At 41.7% G+C, this 21,490-nt stretch overlaps 1 protein-coding gene across 3 annotated transcripts in view; it reads right to left on the bottom strand.

Annotated features, from left to right (window-relative positions):
• Window positions 1-16,848: 16,848 nt before the first annotated feature.
• Synd (protein kinase C and casein kinase substrate in neurons protein Synd) overlaps window positions 16,849-21,490 on the bottom strand; it is a 61,720-nt gene continuing 57,078 nt past the window's right edge. For all 3 annotated transcript variants that reach the window (XM_068352842.1, XM_068352843.1, XM_068352844.1), the window contains one exon: window positions 16,849-19,623. In XM_068352842.1, coding sequence (XP_068208943.1) covers window positions 19,517-19,623 — 107 coding nt within the window. In that variant the 3' untranslated portion in view covers window positions 16,849-19,516. The remainder of the gene's footprint in view (window positions 19,624-21,490) is intronic.

The following is a 21,490-nucleotide window of genomic DNA, read 5'->3' as shown; positions in this document are numbered from 1 at the left end:
AGACTCTTTATGAGGACTGCTACACACTGGGACCATTCGTAGCAGCGAGTGCAGTAGTGGGTGAAGGTTCTACCACTACATTCCCTTAATCCCAATATCCTTTTAATCTACTCTTGAATTTTTTAATCTTGTTTTGGGTTGTACGGGAGACTAAGAAGTCTTTCGCAATCTTTTTGATTTGGCGGGTGGTCAAAATATTGTTTCTTGAGAGCGCCCAGATTAAGGGTTTTGATGAGGTCCTGTTATAGGGGTGTTCGCCCTGGATATAGCAGCTCCTGGGAGTCTTTCAGCATCCTAAGAGGATCGCTGGGCTTCGTGAGGATAGCGGACTAATGAGGCAGAGTAATCATCAGAGTCAGCTTCCTTACCAGGTACCTATACCTAAGTTTGTTTTTTTAATATTTGTCAAAAACTCTTTTGCATATACGCCTTTATTGTTTTAATACTGGTCTCTACCCACCACCATGGGTGTGAATCAGCTATTTATATATTCTCCGGCTAAGTTTAATATTTAAAAATGATATTTTCAATTTAAAATAAATTTTTGAATATACTTACCCTGTGAATATATAATATTAAAGGCCCTCCCTTCCTCCCCGATAGAGACCCTACGGACTGAGAAGAACTGGTTTGGTTGAGAAGTATATGCGGTATCTGGCCGATAGTCGGCGCTGGTGGGCACACCCGGCAGCCTTCATGGCGATCGCTCGCGAGTTTTTGGAATCTGTCGACCGTCGGAGACATCAGCTATTTATATATTCACCGGGTAAGTATATTCAAAAATTTATTTTAAATTGAAAATATCATTTTTCAACCTACTAGAAGTCCAGGCAACACTATTGTATTGCTAACTACTCGAGAAGATTTGACAAGTCACCCGGTATCATGGAAGAACAACTTAACCTTCGTGGCTTATGTTTTTACAAGCAAAAGAGTGCTGTTCTACAGACCCTTTGTGATTAGGCAAGCAGGTACATACCTTGGCATCCAACAACATGATAGAGCTGTATGGAAGATCCATTTCAAATAAGAGGAATGTTCTAGTAGACATGCTCAATCACTAGGGAAATCCAGTAGAACCAGTGGAATCGCTACATTCATATATGGCAAAATGGCTTGCACTTTGGGATTCATTATCGGACATATGTGCCCCTTAAGTGATCCAGGACTTTTCATTATCGGACATATGTGCCCCTTAAGTGATCCAGGACTTTCAGTATACTGCTCTCCATAACTAGAAAATTTTCCTGTTGGCTGATCTCCAGTTACAGGAACATCAGCAGGTTTTAGGACACCTTCCAATACACCAGATACTTTTGGAAGCCAAAGCCTTTCTACGCATTTACCAGGCTAACCGATTACTGTACTCACAATCTGGTTATAATACTAGTCTCAGGATATCCCGGTGGCTCCCAAGTGCCAGTCTTCAGGTGGTGTCCGGATTTGCTGAGGCTCCTCTTTGAAGTACCTGTAGAAATATCCTTCTTTTGCTATTGACATCGTAGAAGGGGTATTTTTTTTTTGGTTGCAGCCTCTCTGTATTGGATTGGAATTCTCCTAATCTTCCTTTGTCGAGGAGCTTCTCTCATTCTTTGCAGTAGAGGCTGTCACTTAGCCTTTAACCAGATCTCAGACTTAAGAATTCGGACTCTTTCCCTTTGAATAATTAACCTGGGCTCAGGAGTAGTTCTAAATCCTCTTCTCTCTCCAGGAACTCAAGCCCCCTTTTGGGATGTCACTCGGATCCTCAGGTTTCTCAAGCAGACCTTGCTGTGCCCTTGATTAGGTAATTTCTTTGGTGAAGTAGGGGCAAGATAAAATTGATCAGGCTGACAGTGGAGGTAAGGTCAAGATCAGTCCTAGTCAAATGGTACTCTTCTCATAAAACATTCACTCTTAGAAGATGTTGTGATGCGAGGATCTAGAAGCCGCTTGTCAGAGACTTTTGAAATCGGAGAGTACGAGGTCTAATTTGCCAATCTCTTTCGAAGAATCCCCCTGGGAAACGGAGGAAAGGCTCAGGACGTCGCTCTCTTTCCACACAATGTTGAAGGGGGACCACCTTCATAGCAGTAGGGACTGCATCTCTTTGGAGTTGACATAGGATATGGAGTACGGTGTCTAACCTGCAATACCTCGACATATTCCAGCAAAACAACTGAAGGAGAAAAGGTATCTGTATAAGATACGTTATATTCCATCACTATGGGTAAGATTATACAGGTAGAGGGCGCGCACTGTGAGGGACCGCAGTGCGCTCCCCCTAAACTGGGGGTTGAAGGATGAACTTCTGAACTGTGGTATGGTGTACTTGTCTATGAATTGCGGTTTGGCGGCATGCCTCGGGCTCCCATGGAGTGTAGGTAGACAGACATGCCTCGCTCACCTACATCTTGTGGGAGTGTGGACGTATAACAACTCTACCACCTAATCGCTGCTGGTGGTCTGGTCCGGAGATGAGCTATTGTAACGACATTGATCTCTCCGAGCTTTGCTTAAAAGCATACCACTTTTAATAACGCCTTTGGAGAAGGTTTACAAGACATACATATATTGACTGTAATGAACCTTTGACCCTTGTGACGTAAGTGGAAGACAAAACTTCTTTGCAGGAGGTGATGAGGAATAAGATGTCAAAAATGGTAATGGTATGAACTCGGGTGGGTTCAGCGATAGTGGGAGCTCAGGCGATGGTTGGACACTAGCGTGTGCTCTAGCAAGTACTCAGGAGTGTGCTTTGCAGAATTTCCTGAAAAGCGCAGAGGTGAACCCAGAGGTATATAGCCTGAGAACTCACTTTGAGAACCAAGATCATAGAGAGATGGTTGTACGAATCCAGAGCACTGAAAGGTGGTTAAAGCGATGGCACATCATGGCCCATCTCAGCCATCGTATGGCAAGTATCAGTTGGAGAATTCTCAATGACTGGAAACAAAGACGTAGTAAGAGGCGCAGCCTCTACACAGGATCCTCTACCTCACTATGGAGAGCAGAAGAATCTACATCTTCAAAATAAACCTGGAGAAATATGGCCGCCGTCTTCCATTGGTTGGCCTTGTGAAAGACCCGATGACGAAGGCTCAGGGAGGGGAATTTCTGGAGTCAAAGTCAGAGATCTGGGGTTCTTATTCTCCTTCAAAGCTGAAGCAATCAAAGGAGAACGGTCTCGCTTAGATTTCTTCTTCCTACCAAGAAATTTCTCCCATTGGTAGGACGACCGCTCCCTACAATACTCACAGGGGGACTTAGTGGAGCATCGATATCCTCTACACACCAGAGGACTTAATAGACGAGGATCCACATCTAAAAAACTTGTGAAAGTCCCACAGGGACGTACTTCCATACCACGACAAGTCCTCATGCATACTTTCTTCGCACTCATTCTGAAAGATGAAAAAAAAACAATTGATACAATAGCAAGGAATACTTCAAGGGCCAACAACAAACATCTGAACGTCACCATGACCTGAGATAGTGAGTTCCCAGCTTCATACCAGAGCCTGTTCACCCAACATGCAGATGAATAGGGTATGCAATACTGGCTGCCAGATCTTTGATGATTCTTCATCAGTCATAGCGTCTTGCGAGCCAGAGTAGTGTATACCCATTTTAAATGACAAAGGTTTTTTTCGTGTAGGAACAAACGCCTGTTAATGTTTACGCCTATTATATGTCATCTGTTCGATAAAGGTAGTGTCCAGGGTATAAGATAAAGTTGATTCTACACCAAAAGGATTTGATTTCACACACTCTTTGTGCTACATGATTTCAACCTCATCCATATAAATCCACAAGTTACTTATCAACCTTCTTTTAATTTATAACCTGTTGGCTTATATAGTTGTAGAGGTTCTGTTTTCCATCCCAAATATTCAAGGTTCTTACAACTAAGGGACTATTGACAAATATGTATTGCATATCAATTTTTTTTATTTTTTCATTCTTGTAAATTTAAACTTATTTTTAGCGCTGTATTGCAGATGTGAACAGGTTTCACTCATTCCTCCCCTAAAATTTTACTCAATTTTGTAGGGTGGCAGACACAAGATAATTTAAAGTAAACATCAAGCCAAATAAGACTATACAGCATACTGCAATGAATTGAACGTATGTGTAGATTATTGGCAATGTTGCCATTACTAGGGTAGGGGAAGCATTTCCTTTTTTTAGTTTGTCTTGTACTAAATTTTGCCTTTAGTTCAGTTTAATGGGTACTTTGTGAATTTCAATTTTTTTAAAGGGCTTTTGTGCATAGTTTATTGCTCCATCTGCTTAGTGTGCTGTAAGTGTGAACCAGCAAAATATTGAGCTTAGGTCCTCAGTTTGTTTCTTGTGTTTGCCCTACTTTCTTCTTACGTTACTTTACTTAAACATTCATATAAGTGATCATTCAGTTGAGGCTGTAGATCCATGTCGTCACTTGACAAGGATCTTTTCTTTCATGTCTGACTTGCAAGGCCAGACATTATTGTAACAAATGTGTGCGGGAACGTCCCCAGATAGAAGGTTCTTTTTCTTATGCTCCTCTTTGTTTTAGATGTTATTGTCATGCACTGCCTTTTATACATCTCTTTCCTCAGTAACTTGAGCCCTTCCATTCCTCGTTTAGCAGTTTACATCATCATGGAAGTCTATCTTCCCCTCCAAGGAATTGGGAAGCCTCTTAGACCCGATCATTTCTTCTCCAAAGCATACAAGAAAGGTGAATAATCACTTTCAAATTAAATTTGTGCTTTTCTACAGGCTCTGATTGCATTACATTACAATAATTATTCTTGTGGCTTTGATGTGGATTGCTCTCCAATTGAAGACATAGTTCTTCCAGTTAATAGAGAAGGAAGCATCTTAGCTCTTGCTGCAGGCGCGACAACTAGGATGATTACCATTACTTGAGGGCTTAATAGCTTCTAACTAGATCACGTCTTGTGATTTTCTCCATTATCTATTAGTTCTATCATCTGCCGCCCTCTATTGATTCATTGCCATCTTGCCGTGGCAGCCACTTTTGTTCACTTGCCAGTTGTCAAGCAGATAAGTTTAATTGAATATTTAATTTAGTATGAGTAAACAGTATACAGTACTGTATTAATTTTAAAGATACAGAGGTACATCATTTACGGGCTTTCAACGTAAGAGCTCGTGAGGCAATTGTAACCAAACTGAATAGGATTATCATACACAGAGATACAGAGGTATATCTTACACAAATGGGTTTGATGGAGTAGGTGTATATTTCAGTGAGAACATTTATAGTCGTTAAGTGGGTGCATGAGACTATTTAATGTATTATAGATTATCTAATTAGATGCTGTTATAAAGACAGAAATGCAAGTCAGTGACCTTTTAGCTCATTCCAAACTAATACCACCTGCAGTGTCTATTATGGCCAACACTAAAGGTTCTTTTCGAGGCCCTCCCATCCATAACTTAATTTTGTTCCAACACATGCAAACCTTTGTTCTTTACTTGTAGGAGATAGATAACACAAAGGCTGGAATACGGCAGTCAAAACTTCAACGTGGTGTAACGGACCAACGGGTAATTTTACCCTGTTGGCAGCGGGGAGCCCCCCCCCTCCCCCACCTGTACCTCACTGTAACCTCATTATCTTGTTCCGTAACCAAAATACAAACCACGCATTTAAATAGGGTATTACTTTCGGCGTAGCTGAAATGGCGAGCCATTAGAATTTTAACAAGGGTTTACTACCCCCTTGCTAACTAGCAAAGGGGTAGGGGAGGGGTAGCTAGCTACCCCTCCCCCCTCACACACCGGTAAACTAGTTCACTTTACTTTTGGCTCGGGTGGTGGGCAGACGTGTCTGCTCCCACCCTCGCTTTGACAGCCATTAATGCCTTTTGTCTTTTACTCACTTTTTCTTATACTTAATATATATATATAAACATTCTTTATGTTTATGTATATATTTGTGTATAGAAATATAGTACGTTTCCTTTTCAGTGTTTGTGCTGTGTGTGTAGTGTACGACAACGTCACTGGCGTAGTACCGGGCCACCACGGTTTCACGTCATGGGGCGCGGCCTCTCCCTTGGTCCTTCGGTCGTTACTTCGGCTTCCGATAACTCGGCCGCCGTGGGGAATTGTCATCGCTGGACTTTCTTCATTCATCTGTTTTCTCCGCTGTTCCTCCTTCCCTACGGGGAACTTGGATTCTCAGCGAAGGGAACGTGGGAGTTTAGATTGACTACGGGCTCTCTCTCTACTCGAGGTCGTTCACCCTTTTACTACTACTACGTACTATTACGGAAGCTTCTTTCCCGTGCGGGTTGGGTTGCTATTCCGTTTATTTGTCACACTTATTTTGAATGAAATCTAATTGTTTTTTAACTTGTCAGCATTCTGTGGAGAACACTTTCCTTCGGGGGTCAGTGGTTTTTACTATTTTTGAACATTCTTAGATGAATTACATAATTTCTGGGTCGACCTGTGACGCCCGGTGAAAAGGGTCCTTCCTTACACTTTTCTGATATTAATACTTCCAAATACTGTACACTAGAGAAAGTTAAAGTATGGAATGCAAAGGTTACTACCCTCGCGCGAACTCCCAGTGGGCGTCGTGTATAAAGCAGGGGCGTGTGAAAACCACTATTCACAGGCTGTCTTCCATTTAGATAATTCCTTCATCAAAGGGAAGGGCCGTAACAGAGGCCCTAGCTACCTTACCTGAGCCACTCTACCGACGCCCGACGCTAGCGACATCTGTACAACATCCTTCTGTTGGACTTCGTAAGCGTCGTTTTGTTCTTTTGTGCCGCTTGGTTTTTTCACTGTTTTCGTGAAGTTTCATCATGACCGAGGCTCTCCTTGCTCCTGCACCAATGTTAAGTACCATAGATTGTTTTGACAGACTTTTTAGTACCGGGCTAGTGTTATCTTAATTCATTTTAGTGTTTTTAGTGCGCCCGGCTTTTGCCTTTCACGGCGTTGGCGGCCATTGTTATTGTTTACGCTTTTACGTTTAACTTGTTATGCCTGTTTGGTACTTTTGTCATCTTAGGTTCATTATCTTTTATATTCTTTTGGTCTTGTGCCATTTATATTGTTATATTTTGAACCATATATATTTGTCTTGGTACTGTACTTTTTATCGCTTACGAGTCCATAATCTAGTCGAACCAAGAATAGCGTTCGGGGCTTTATTTTAGTTGAGTTATTCCGTTTGGCGTTATCATAATTTCGTGATTTTTCACTCTTGTTCGTTCTTGTTTCGCTGTTCTTCGTTCCTCTCTATTTATTGTTTTTGTCGATCATGGACTATTATGTTGGTGTATTCCTCCAAGATTGGAGAAAGAGAGCTACAATACATTTACGAGACAAGATTTCGTCGATCCCCTCAGTCCTGCAAAAGAGACTCCGGCCATGGTCCAAACCAGAGAACCTTTCCAAATCGGTTCCTCTGCAATTCCCTCCTCCACAAGTGACGATTCATACAGACGCGTCTCTGAGTGGTTGGGGGGGATATTACGACCAACAGATGTTTCAGGGCTCCTGGTCCCCCGCCATGAGACACTTCCACATCAATGTACTAGAAGCCATGGCAGTATTCTTGACCCTGAAGCAGCTATCCCCTCCACGGTCCACTCTTGTCAGGATAATCTCAGACAGCACAGCAGTGGTGCACTGCATAAACAGAAGCGGATCGAAATCTCCCAACCTTAACCAAGTCCTGGTCACAATTTTCGCCTTGGCAGTAGAAAAAAACTGGTTCCTGTCGGCAACTCACCTGGCAGGAGTCCAGAACGTGATAGCGGACTCGCTATCCAGGACGAAACCACTGGAGTCAGAATGGTCTCTGGACATGAATTCTTTCCGGTGGATTTCCAGGCTGGTTCCCAGTCTCCAGGTAGATCTATTCGCGACACAACTGAACCACAAACTTCCTTGTCATGTGACCCCAAACCTGGACCCTCAGGCATATGCTATGGACGCTGGTGTATTCCTCCAAGATTGGAGTCGGTTTCTGGAAGGAGGTCACTGCTGGAGGTGGAGATCCTTGTGACCATTTCCAACCTAGGCCTTTTGATACTATGCTGTGGGCCCAAGGACTGAAGGTCCATTGGCCCCGGAAGTGGTATAGTCTCCCTCCTACCTGATTCCCTTCTTTGAGAGGGGGTGAATTTAGATCCCTGTCCTCCACGAGGACCCCTGCCTCTTGGCCCGCCGCGGTGGCGAAACTGACCTCTACCCCTGTTGCCGCCTCTAGAGTATCCTCAAAAGGTACTAGAGGTTTCGTAAGCTGGATTGAAGGCCGGGGAGGGCATCCAAGGAGCCATGGGGGTAGGATGGGTACCTTGGGGAGCAGGAAGGTAGACCACCTGCGGTGGAGGAGCTGTATGCGGAGAAGCCGTCTTAGAGGTAGAAGGAGTTTACGAGTGAGGGCCTTGATGGAACTGACCACGGCTGGTCTTGTATGGGGTGAAGCGTTGTTTCTTTTTGAAGAAAGACTGCTTCCCTGAATATAATTCTGTTATAATTCTGTTTTTGTTACAGTTCTCCGCCCTCCCCCTTCTCCCGTGAATGTCAGTGGGGGAGGAGGGCGCATACTTAATTTATAACTCTTATGTTTTCTATTCCCTCGGGGTTTTCTCTTCGCAGTTCCTCCCGGGGGAATTTCTGTTAACTAATTATTTATTCTATTTTCCCAGTTGACGATGCAGTTTTTCTTCGTTTGCCTAAAGTGTGCCAACGAAGCAAAGCTGCCCTGTTGGTGCCTGGAGAGTCTGCTGTTGCTGCCGTCTCTCTAGGACTTCGTCATGGGCATATTCCCTTCTCTTAGAAGTTCTCCCGTGACAACTGTCAGCTCTTTAGTTCATCTTAGAACGCTAAGGAGGTTCGCCTCCAGGGGTAGGTAACTTCCCTTCCGAGGGAGGTTCCCTTCCCAGGTGTGAGTTTTTAACCCTGCAGAGGGGGAACTTCTCATACCTTAATATTCCTGGATGGGTTTTCCTATCTAGATCTAGATCAGGAATAAGAAATTTAATAGACCGTAAGTTTCTGTCCAACAAATTAAGATGAGAATCAGCAGCTGAACACCAGACAGGAGAACAATACTCAAAACAAGGTAGAATGAAAGAATTAAAACACTTCTTCAGAATAGATTGATCACCGAAAATCTTGTAAGACTTTCTCAATACTGTAAGCCAATTTTTTGTGCAATTGAAGAAGACACAGACCTAATGTGTTTCTCAAAAGTAAATTTGCTGTCGAGAATCACACCTAAAATTTTAAAAGAGTCATACAAATTTAAAGAAACATTATCAATACTGAGATCCGGATGTTGAGGAGCCACCGTCCTTGACCTACTTACAATCATACTTTGAGTTTTGTTAGGATTCAACTTCATACCCCATAATTTGCACCATGCACTAATTCTAGCTAAATCTCTATTAAGGGATTCACCAACCCCAGATCTACATTCAGGGGATGGAATTGATGCAAAGAGAGTAGCATCATCTGCATATGCAACAAGCTTGTTTTCTAGGCTAAACCACATGTCATGTGTATATAGTATGAAAAGTAATGGGCCAAGAACACTACCCTGTGGAACACCGGATATAACATTCCTATACTCACTATGGTGCCCATCAACAACAACTCTTTGAGATCTATTTCTTAAAAAATCAATAATAATGCTAAGAAACGACCCACCCACTCCCAACTGTTTCAGTTTGAAAACAAGGGCCTCATGATTAACACGGTCAAAGGCAGCACTAAATTCAAGGCCAATCATGCGAACTTCCCGACCACAATCAAGGGATTTCTGTACAGCATTGGAGATTGTAAGAAGAGCATCACATGCTCCAAGGCCTTTACGAAAACCAAATTGCAAACTAGGGAGTAGATGATTACCCTCAGCAAAACTATTACGACGTTTTGCCAGAGGACGTTAAAAAACTTTAGATAATATGGGAGTTATGGAAATTGGGCGGTAATCAGTGGGACTTTAGCTACCACAAACACATTTACATAGAGGAGTAACATTACCAATTCTCCAACAAGTGCTAAAAGCTCCCCTTCTTGCTAACTTCCGCAAAATAACATAACTTTGGAGCTAAGAAATCTGCTGTCTTTATAAAAAACCAAAGATAAATACCATTTGGGTCTACACCTCCATAAGCATCAAGGTCCATCAACAGAGCTTTAATCTCACAAGATCGAAAAGCTAAACTAGTTAGTTTAGCCTCAGGAAAACAGGAATGAGGAAGTTCAAGTTTTTCATTACTCTGTTTACTATCAAAAACATCAGCCAAAAGGGTTGCCTTTTCCTTTGGATAGTGAGTGACTGAGCCATGCGGTCTAAGTAAAGGAGGAACTGTTGCATCTACACTAAAGAGTGCAGATTTAAGGGTAGACCACCATTTATGTTCCTGAGTTGTACCAGAAAGGGTTTCTTCTTAGGGTTAAATTGTACTCCTTTTCAGTTGAGGCATAAACTCTGAGCAAAAGCTCAAAGCTAAATATTGTTGTTCCAGGTAAAATCTGATCTGTTACCCTTCCAAATAAGATAGGCCTCTTGCTTCTCCAAATAAGCACGTCTACAATCACCATTGAACCACAGTTTGTCCTTTACTCGGTACCTTAGCACACGAGAAGGGATACGCCTATCAATTATGTTGCCTAGATTCTCATTCAAAGGGACAACAGGATCTACACTACTATATAATTGGATTTCAGCCTGAGACTGAACTTGTTCCTTTCTGTCTGGATTTTTTTTGGCAGCTTCTACTTTTTTACTTTGTATTTAACTTTTTCTCTATCTTTTCCAGCTTGTGTGCATGTTTATCATTATGTGGACGTATCCAGGTGTGCCGCCTAGATCTTGTGGCACATTTATGAGCAGTGTTGAGGTTGATCCTCACAGGTTATGTCGGGCATGCAGAGGACATGCGTATTCAGAAGCCTCTTCATTTATGGAGTATAGGGAGTACTGTAGTCATCTTCCCAGTGGGTGCTGTTCGGCGGGAGTAAGAAGGCCAAAAGAGATTCTTTGCCTTTGGGTTGATCCTCGACGTCTAAGTGGCTTCCTCAGGAGGACACTCGGGAAAGAGCGATGGTTTGTTAACACTTGGTCAGGGCCAGGACCAGGGAGACGACGCCGTTACCCCAAGAGAAACGATGATACCTCCTCCTCTGGGAAATTTATTGACTGTTCTTTCTTTTCAGAGCTGATTCCCTTTGACTTCTGTAACCTTCCCCAAGTATTAGTGGCCTCCTGTCAGAGGATAGACTGCAACAGTTCCAGGAAAAGAAATATCACCAACAAGCACACGATTCTGATATTTCTTACCATTGTCAGTCTGCCCTTGCCACAGTTGACACAGCAGATCTCTCTTCGAGGTGTCTCTTCGGAGTCTCTTCCCAGTCAAATGTCTCCTTCAGTTGCCGCTCATCCGCCTTTAAGGTCATTACCTAAAGTACCCGCAGCTCATGCTCTCTGAGTGAGGCCTCTTTGGATGGAGATCTTGGCCCCTCTCCTAGTCGGCGTAGACCTCCCCCGGCTGACTCTGCGGCTAGATCGTTGGGTGTCTTCTGCTACCAAACCTTCCAATCTTTGCTGACCTTTGGACCTTGGACACTATTCCTCGCTCTTAGCACATGGGGCACTCTTCCTTAGGGGATCATTGTTCCTTGTGCATGGGGCATTCTTCCTTAGGGGATCATTGCTCCTTGAAGAGAATTGGAGCCTCCTCTTATCACAAGCTTACCTCGTCCTCGCCACCTAGGAGGCATTCAATCAAGCGCCTGCTGCATCGTGAGGATCGCAGGACACCTTGTAGCAGCCATCGCAGTATACCTGTTCTTCGCTGCTCTCTCCGGATGCTCCTTGCTATCATGCTTCAGACATTTCTCGCATTCGCGATCCAGGCATTCGTCTGTGTATAACCAGCATTCTCTTTCATCTCGTTGCAGATGGCCATCAGGATCCATGCCCTCAAGCTCTAGGTATTCTTTGCCTTCACGATCGAAACATTTGTCTTAGTTGTGCTCTAGCCACGCCTCTCCAGTTTGCTCCAGACATACTTCCTCCAGTGCTTTGTGCTCTCCTTCGTCGTGCTACGAGTTTTCATCGCTTTCTCTCGTTAGCTGAGCCTCACCCTTGAGTACTAGGTGCCCTTCACATTTCACCTACTCTTTCCTGTTACGAGGTGATCAAGGATCTTTTTCGGCTTTGAGTTTGACCTCTTGCCGCCTCATCAATTCACACCTCTCAGCGTTCCAGATCTCCTTATTTAAGGAAGCATTCATCATCAGGGATTAGAGGTTGATCTCCCTCACCTCTCAGTTGCCCAGCTCCTGTTTTGCACAGCAATTGGACGAAATCCAGGATTTTTCAAATTCCCAGTCTTCTAAGATGACTTATCAGGTGCCAGAAGCCAGATTTTCTGCAAGAGGAGAGGCATCTAGTGAAGGTAATATCCCACCAAACCCAACTTATGTGGAGGAAACACAGGTACGTACTTCGAGAAGCTCACTGAAGTTGGAGACTCATGGCCCTGCAGAGATTGTCCCCATGCAAAACGCAGACATCGACAGTGCTTATCCAGAGGCTGCAAGACCCTCTCCAAATTACATCAATATCATTGACCCCTTGGTCACCACCACACTTGTCCAGGAAGTTTGTTTTGGTCAGACATCACCTGAGCAAGACACAAGTTACTCCACCTCGGGGGATACCAAACCGAGGTATCACAAGTGCTCCCTTTTGCCGAGAGGAATTGCGTTGACAAAGAACTATAAGCTGATCCCAATCACTTTTTCGGGGGAATGTCCAGTGCCCGGAGACTCTCGTGTCAGACTTTCTGCCCTGTTATCTCCCTTTCATGCAGGCACTCGAAAGGAGAGAGCCAAAAGACTCTAAAGTAACCAAGGAGAGTTCCTGTTCAGCCCTCAAAGAGCTGCAGTTTTCCTCTTGTGAGGCCGCCTCGTCTTCTCAAGCCACTTCTTGCGACACAGTCGTCAGGAGGGAGTAATTCGTCAGGAGGGAGTGGATGTCCAGGAGGATTTCCCTTCTGAGGAACTGTCAGAGGAATCAGCGGAAGCATTACCTTTGTCGGCAGGCCCTAAGACCTCCTCAATCAAAGAGGGAGAACCCGAGCTACATTTGTAAGGGTGATTAAGACAATTCGATCGGTGAACGGGATTGGGAAGCTTTTTTCCATCACCCAGGAGCAGGAGGTCCGTAATTAACCTCCTCTGTCACTCGCTTCCTAGCGCCAAACCTAAGTTGGAGCTACCATGGACCCTGTTGGCCAAGGATGTCGTGCAACCGGTGGAAGAACAGGCCTCAGGGGAAAAAGATACTCGGGAAGGTCAAGTAAGTCCCTGCATTTGGTCTCCGTTCCCTTACTGAACCAGAAGAAATACCACAAGGTCCTCCTAGTCAATCCATCACCTCTTCCACTGGATCCTACTGTTGTCATGTTGGTGCCAGGTTGTTCATTGGATAGGCTGTCATCCATCTTGGTTTCCTTTTCTCAAGCAACTTCAACCAACATGTAAGCGTCCCTGATGAATTCCATGTAGACAGTCTCTTGGATCGACAACTGGTCTGCCACAGTAGGATACTTGAACACGGAGGAACTCACAGATTCTAAAAAGAAGGCGCTCAAGGACATCCTCCTCACAGGTACCAGGTCTGTGGAGTCCTCGGATAGTGAGAGAGGTAATAACTGTCTGGTTCGCTGACCATTGACCTTTTTTTTGTGACAGCCCTGAATACAAAGTTATCATTGTATGGTCTCCAGTGCCAAACTCGGCAGCCACATCCGAGTCCGCATTTCAACATCCTCGGGACAGACTAGACGTTTATCCCTTTCTCCATTCTGCTTTTGAAGGAGGTTCATCTACAGTCAGAGAGTTGCCCAACCTTTTAATGACACTGATAGATCCAATGTGGCCTCACTGGGAATAGTACCTGGACCTTCTACAGCTGTTCTCAGAACCCTCGAGAGAACTCCCTCTCCTTTCACATCTTTAGCAACCCCCTGTCAGGATCTTCCACAACGCAGTAACTTCCCTGCGACTTCAACTCGTGGAGGTTATCCAGCAAGTCATTTATCAGAGAGGATTTTCTCAGGAAACTGGTTTCCAGATGTCTGGATACCTCTGAAGATCCTAGACAGCAGTCTGTGTCATGGGAGGGTTATCAGACACTATATTTCTCCTCGCCTTAGCCCCTGCCAAGCGAGTGATTGAGCTTTCTAGGTTTTCTTTCGATATTACCCATTCAAGCGGGTAGAATGAGGTCTCTCCATTGCTTGTCCCCAAATTTATAGCAAAGGCCCAATCAATATCTGTCAATTTCAGACCTTGGTGTTCATCTTTTCAAATTTCAAGCTTTCGTATGGTTCCGAGGACCCGGATCAACACCTCCTTGTCTGGTTAGAGCATTAAGGTGCTATCTAAAGCATACCAGGCCATTCAGGCCCCACCCGCAGAATTTGTCCATCAGCACAGAGGACAAAGATCTCAAGAAATTCTATTCGTTTTGGATTTGTGAAGTTATCTCCCGTTCCTTGGAGCCTTTAGCTATAGGAAGATCTAGAGTAAAAGCCCACAATGTTAAAGGGATGGATGCCTCTTTTGCTGCTCAGTGGGTTGGGTTATTTAGCTGCCCGAGCTCCCTAATGGGACTAGTATCTATAGATCAAGGGCTAGGCTTTCTAGTAAGTCTTGAATGAAAGAGGAGAGTGACTGGCCTTCTTTTTCTTTTATCATCCCCTCTTGAGGTACAGCCTCGGAAACCTCGCCAACTGGACTTAATCTAAAGATAGGTAAGCTCATTCTGCTTCCAGCATACAAGTGTGTAACACGTCTTTTCCCACATTCATGAGGGGTATGTTTTGTGACCAAACAAACAATTTTTAAAATGGCTTCATTCTCGACTATAGGCTCGAGTCTCAATACAGTACAGAGTTTCTGCTGTAGATCAACATAACCCTTGGTTGCTTGAGCAGTGATTCTAGTTGGTTCTCTGGATCATTTAGTGTAAGAGCTCAAGGCTTATGCAATGACCCAAATGCTAAGCCTGTTAAGCTTACAGGTATGTTTTCCAGCCCGTTAGATTGGGTGCTTCCTCCCGCCTAAGGATAAGTCTCTTATAAGTAAACGATAGTAGTTTATGTGTGTTGGAACTAACGACAAATTTAAAAAATAATTAGTATTTTTCCAAACTACAGTAAAAACCAGAGTCCTTTACTCAATATTTCCCACCATCACCAACCCCTGACATAGTCCTGGCTACAATCCAAGTGAGATTACAGTGAGCCACAGGATGGTTAGTTGCCTCCCTGCTGCCAACAGGATAATTACCTGCCAGTTGTTTACATCATATTCCAGCCTTCGCTGTTATCCATCTTCTATAAGTAAAGGACTCAGGTTTGTATAGTTGGGAAATATACAAATTATTTTTAAAAACTCCCATATTTGATTTCATATATAGTGATCTCACTTCCATCATTCTTGTCCATATTTTTTTTAAAACCTTTTTTGGGCTCGAGCCATGTCTCCCTGATGGAAGTTCCTTCTGGCAACTTCTACAGTATATTTCTGCGATTGATATTAGAAGAGAATTACTGTCGGGTATCACAGGGTTCCAACCCCTGGAAACGACTATCCAAAGATATCGTGTATAATCAGGGATGTATCCTAAGATAACCATAGATATCTGCACTCCAAACAGACCTTAGCCAGTCTAATCGACTAAGGGGAAGGATAAGTAAGGAGCCGTTACACATCCTATCACCTACGAGTGCCCCTATACGTTCCTGCTTCTCATTCCTTCGAACGCAGGTGATGGCTACAGTTTGCTTGATTTTTGGGGGGTGCTTTTTTCGCAAACTTTGACGATTAGTTTTGTGAATTGGCTTCCCCTTTTTCACAAAAGTTGAGTATCTACCTCTCTTTTGCTTTGTTTGTGCTAATTTTGATTTTAGCTCCCTTCGGGGACTTAGTTTTTAGCATTTGGTTAGAGGAAGCCTGAGCGCTTCGAGTCCTGCTAGTATGGCATCGGGCTTAGTCCCTGATGGCCTCTTATTTGTCGTTTTTACTTAAATTTTTGGGTACGTTTCATGTTAGCTAGTTTTGGTTTAACATTACGATGCTAATGATTCAATTTTATATATAATTCCATTACAATTTATTAATTTAGTCTTTTTGTGAGTTTGTATCAGTTTCGGTTAGCCTAACCTAGGGTTGGCAGTTTTGTTGGGAGCTCCTGGCCATCATGCTACAAACGTCATACCCTTTGCGAAGGGTGAGCTCATTTTTCTTGCTCAGTTGGTTCTCTGACTGGCTATGCCCAGAGTTTCTTCTTTCGTCTTGTGGTATCTGGCCAGGCCTATACTTTAACGGCAGGTCCGTCGTGCTACGTAAGCTCTATAGTTTGTTTACGGTATACTTTTCGAGTTCCTCTTTGCAAAGGGTGAGCCTTTTTTCCTGTCGGTGCGCTGACAGCTGCCGTTTTCTCGGTTAAAAAAATCTTTCGGTCGAGCTACATCAAGAAATGGGAGTTGTAGTCTTTTAAATTTTTTGTTCAGTTATTATTCAGATGGAGGATAAGTGTAACATTCTTCATAAAATCATCAAGAAGTACCTCTTATATACTGTATATACAGTATCTCCTTGAAATTATTAATGAACATCTCTTAGTTTCAGGTTAACAATGTTATCACTAGGCAGTATAAGAATTATCATAGCTCACTGCCTTTAGCTCAAATTCTGCATTGTCTTGAAACAAGACTATCTCCAGGAAAAATTGTGACTTAATTCATTTATGTGACTGCTACATTATTAAAATATTATTTGATGTTTAGGTGCAAATAAAAATAACAATTCGTACATTTATTTTAATGAGATGACAGTCATTAAAAGTGTTTCTTGAAGTCTGGTATTGAGCAGAAATCTGGGTCTGTTGTAATTAGTATGGCTGCATCAAGCAGAAGAAGAATGAAAGCTTAAAATGAATCTTAAAATACTAGCACTGATATCTCGACAATCAGAATGAATGATTAAACAAATGATCCTAGTAAATGATCTCGTAAAATTTTACTGATTAAACATGCAAGAGGCAGCTATACTTTTAGGAATGTTAAGGTATCTTTTCCATTTCTTACCTTAACCATAAAATAATACTTTCTTGGTATTGATACTTCACTTATATAAAAAGGTATACAGACACAAATTTACTTGTCTTGTGGAAGTTACTTGGCTTAAATTGTTTCTCATCTGATTTTCATGTTAAAGCAAAGATTCATTTGATTATCAAAAACAGCACAAAATATATGTCTTTGCAAAACCTAAAAAAAAAAAAAGTGATTGACAACTGGCATACAAAATTATTGTACACATATAATCTGCTTAAAGAGAAATGCTTAGAAAATGACTCTGAACATAAAACAGTTTGCCTGCACTAAAACTCGTATCAAATCTTGATGAGTCAATCAGTGATAATGAAATAAAAAAATAGTAAATTAAACTGAATATGAATCTGAAAGGGACAAAACTTTTCTACAAGAAATAATAGTAATACAGGCACTACATAATCAATAAACTGCCTAAGCTACAAATACGTACTTCTTTAAAACTTAGACCAGGCATTTAAGACTTCTTCATACTGACAGAAGCTGTGCAGTATGACACTTCGTGGTGATGTCATAATTTTTATGACATGGACAGGACTTATTGCTACACAACAGTAACTTACACTCTATTATCTTAGTACATTAAACACTGTAGGACCCACAATTTCATTTTATTCTAAGCTGAAACTCCAGTACTTTCACTTAGCTATAGCTGACACAAGAAAAATCATTGTTCTTTGAAACACCTTGAGGCCACCAACTGCTGATTTGATCTAAGACAGCTTTTTGTTTAATATATGCATTATGTATGGAAAGAATATTGAAGAAATTATGTACAGAAAAATAAATACAGTAAAACAAAATAATCTGCTTTCAAATCTTGCAACAAATCTATCAATCTTAGCCCTTAAGAATTTTTACTTACACACCATAAAATATTAATACTTGAGAAAAATCCATCGGAATTTTGTATTAAAATTGCCAGTGAACTACTTGTTACACTAATAATGGGATTCTTAACTAAATATTTATTTGATATACATACTCTGGCAAACAACCCTGTTGATTTCAAAACTACTGTTGCTGAAAACTAAGTTGCAAAACTTTGGAAATGCAAACTTTTAATGGTGCAAATTTATTTTAGTGTAATTTTAATATTCTCCTAAATCTTAATACAGTATTTAAGTGGAGCACGACTGCAGGAACTTTGATTTCCTAAAAGACCAAAAGAGATGAAACACTGAAATTTACTATATACAATAATTTGAAAAGCATATATTGCAAAATCTGAACTGGAAACAAACCTATATTTCAAATGGTTTTATAAGGCTGGAAAATAAGGTGATATTCTATAAAACAGATCAGACAAGAATTTATCAGTATTAAAATAAATAAACAAACATCCTAAGAGATTATATAACAGTGTGGGGCCTACACCAACAATACTATTTACATGATTCTTATTGGAATAAAACAAGTGCTATGTACATTAGATATACTGTATATGCATCATTACCGTAACATACAGAAGACACTTTCCTAAACTACAAACTTTACAGACCAACATTTCTTGCAAGACTTTATTTCAGTGTTTTCAGAAATATACCCCATATAACGGAGCAATGAATGAGAGGCGACCAGTTGTTCACTGTGTTAATATTCTCTATAAGAAATGTACAACTATGGATTTGGTCACATTTCTGGCTTACAATTACCGGTACTTATATCTGCCTGATTAGTTCCACTATTATCTAAACAGTATCATCTATTCAATAACATGTTGCCACTATCTGCCAGCCTTTTCCTTCTTTCAAGACCAATAAAGTAAGTGTACATACAAACAAAATCTTCCATTTAAATGATAAAAGTGTCAGTTTGGTACTGTATAATACAAGTTTCATCAACAGATGACTAAGAAAATAGTCTATCTTACAGCTAAATGTTAAGCAATTCTTTTTAGCTCAACAATAAAAGCCAAATGATCACAGGTTTGTAATAATATACAAACTGATTTTTTTATTTTTTGTCAGTGTTCGGTCCTTATCATAATCTCGCTGTACTATGAAAGACCATTTATGCAACCCGAAAGATAGCTTGCTAAAAATTACACTGAGCTATGGAAAGATGGGCTGGAGGAGGAGGGGAAGGGGGCAAGGTCCCATCATAAAGAAGGTCTGTACCCTCAACAAATACAACTGTTCAAAATAGCACTTCAATTTATAAACAATTAACCATAATCACCGTAAAGCCAGTCACGATACATAATTTCCAGAAGCCTATTTCATTCAGTTGTACTGAGGAAACTTCATGGCACATCCCTTTGTATGTTAACTGGGGTAAATAACTCCAGTAAGACTACCAGTTACATTCCGCTTACTGGTGAAATTCAAGATTCAAACCTTTATATATATAATCTAAATACATTCCACATAATTGGCAGGATATAGACCGATACGCCCATCTTTGCGACCCGTACACCAGCCTTGTTCGTCTTCGTCTTCCAGTTTTTCGAAAACCTCGCCTGAAAAAAAAAAATGCTTTGCATTAAAGAGTGGTAAAACTGATACAGTAAAAAATGTTCCCTGGATAAGAAAGAGATGCATTATAAGAACGGGTTCTCAAGTCCAATATAATTACTCTAGCCATTTAGCTCACAAACACCCCCCTTCTACCCATGCTCACAATGCTAGTGATCTAGCATACATATACACAGAGAATTATTACAACTATCAGTACAGAATAAAATGTTTTGAATAATTTTAATCTATTACAGGTTCATTATTTGAATATTGCAGGTAGTAGGTTGACCAGAGCACCAGCCACCCATTGAGATATAACCCCTAGAGTTATGGGGTCCTTTGACTGGCCAGGCAGTACCACATTGGATCCTTCTCTCTGGTTACAGTTCATTTTCCCTTTGCCTACTCAAACACTTGAATAGTCTGGCAAATTCTTTACATATTCTTCTCTGTCCTCATACACCTGACAACACTGAATTTACCAAATAATTCTTCTTCACCCAAGGGGTTACTGCACTATCACTGTTCAGTGGCCACTTTCCTGTAGGTAAGAGTAGAAGAGAGACTTTTACCTATGGGAAGGCACTCTTTTAGAAGGACACTCCAAAATCAAACCATTGTTCTCTAGTCTTGGGTAGTGCCATAGCCTCTGTACCAAGGACTTCCAATGTCTTGGGTTAGAGTTCTCTTGCTTAAGGGTACACTCGAGTACATTATTCTCTCTTATTTATCTTCCTCTTGTTTTGTTAAAAGTTTATATAGGAGATTTTTATTTTAATGTTGTTACTGTTCTGAAAATATTTTATTCCTTTCCTCACTTGGCTATTTTCCCTGCTGGAGCCCCTGGGCTTATAGCATCCTACTTTTCCGATTAAGGTTGTAGCCTAGCAAGTAATAATAATAATAATAATAATAATAATAAATTCTTATATATTACCAATTTTACCATAAACAAACATTTTTATTTCTCACAAGTAATTTTATTTACCGTAAGTATGGGAAAATTTAAGACATGGTTACAATTTAACTAGTTTAGCCTAATCATTATAGAGACAAGATAACACACAGGATTTAGTATCATCTATTACAGTGATCAATCGTTTATTGCAGTAGATAGGTTTGGAACGGCCGCGACTTGAATTTCTGCAAAGTACGGACACCAGATTTATTTAATTATTTAACGTGTATTTGAACTAATTTAAACCCTCCCTGTACTGTTAACAACCCACTCTATACTCTATTAGTAACATGGACAACTGTTAAGCAATATGAAATTGGTAAGGAAGTTTACAGTACCATACAGTATAACAAGAGCTAAATAACAGTTGTCAGCTATTGTTAAGTCTACCATACAGTAGAGAGTTTACTGTACTTTAAGGCGAAGTCGTCGGCGCCCACTCGTGTCCGAGTATTGGGTTCTGTCGTTAGCCACCAGCCTCCTATCTATGGGGTGGGTGCTTATACGACAGAATGCCAGTAGCTGGGTATATTGTTTTGGGTGGTCGTGGCTTTGCAACGGCCATGCACACACACTTGGCCCACACCGTTTTCACCGCGGCTCAAGACATATGAGACAGGCGGCTTCTCCGATGTTGGTTGCATCGGGCTGCCGGGTTCTTGTTATGTCAAGACCCGCCTTGTTGCCAGCCCGACAGGCATTTCCCTCTTCCGCCGGCGCTGGGAAGCTCCGCCGTTGGGGTCTTGTTTGGTTTGATTTTGGAGTTTTCCTTCTCCTAGCCTTTGCCTATCTTAAATAAAGGTGAAGGCCTATAGGGGTCCAGTCTTGGTCTGGTCTCTCAGAACTGGCCTTAGCAGTATAGTTGAGCCTGCCAGGGTGGATAAACTACCCCACCGCCATTGCCCAGCCCA

This window comes from Palaemon carinicauda, chromosome 29 (assembly GCF_036898095.1).
Source record: "Palaemon carinicauda isolate YSFRI2023 chromosome 29, ASM3689809v2, whole genome shotgun sequence".
Taxonomy (NCBI): Eukaryota; Metazoa; Arthropoda; class Malacostraca; order Decapoda; family Palaemonidae; genus Palaemon; species Palaemon carinicauda.
This window is presented reverse-complemented; position numbering and strand designations above follow the sequence as displayed.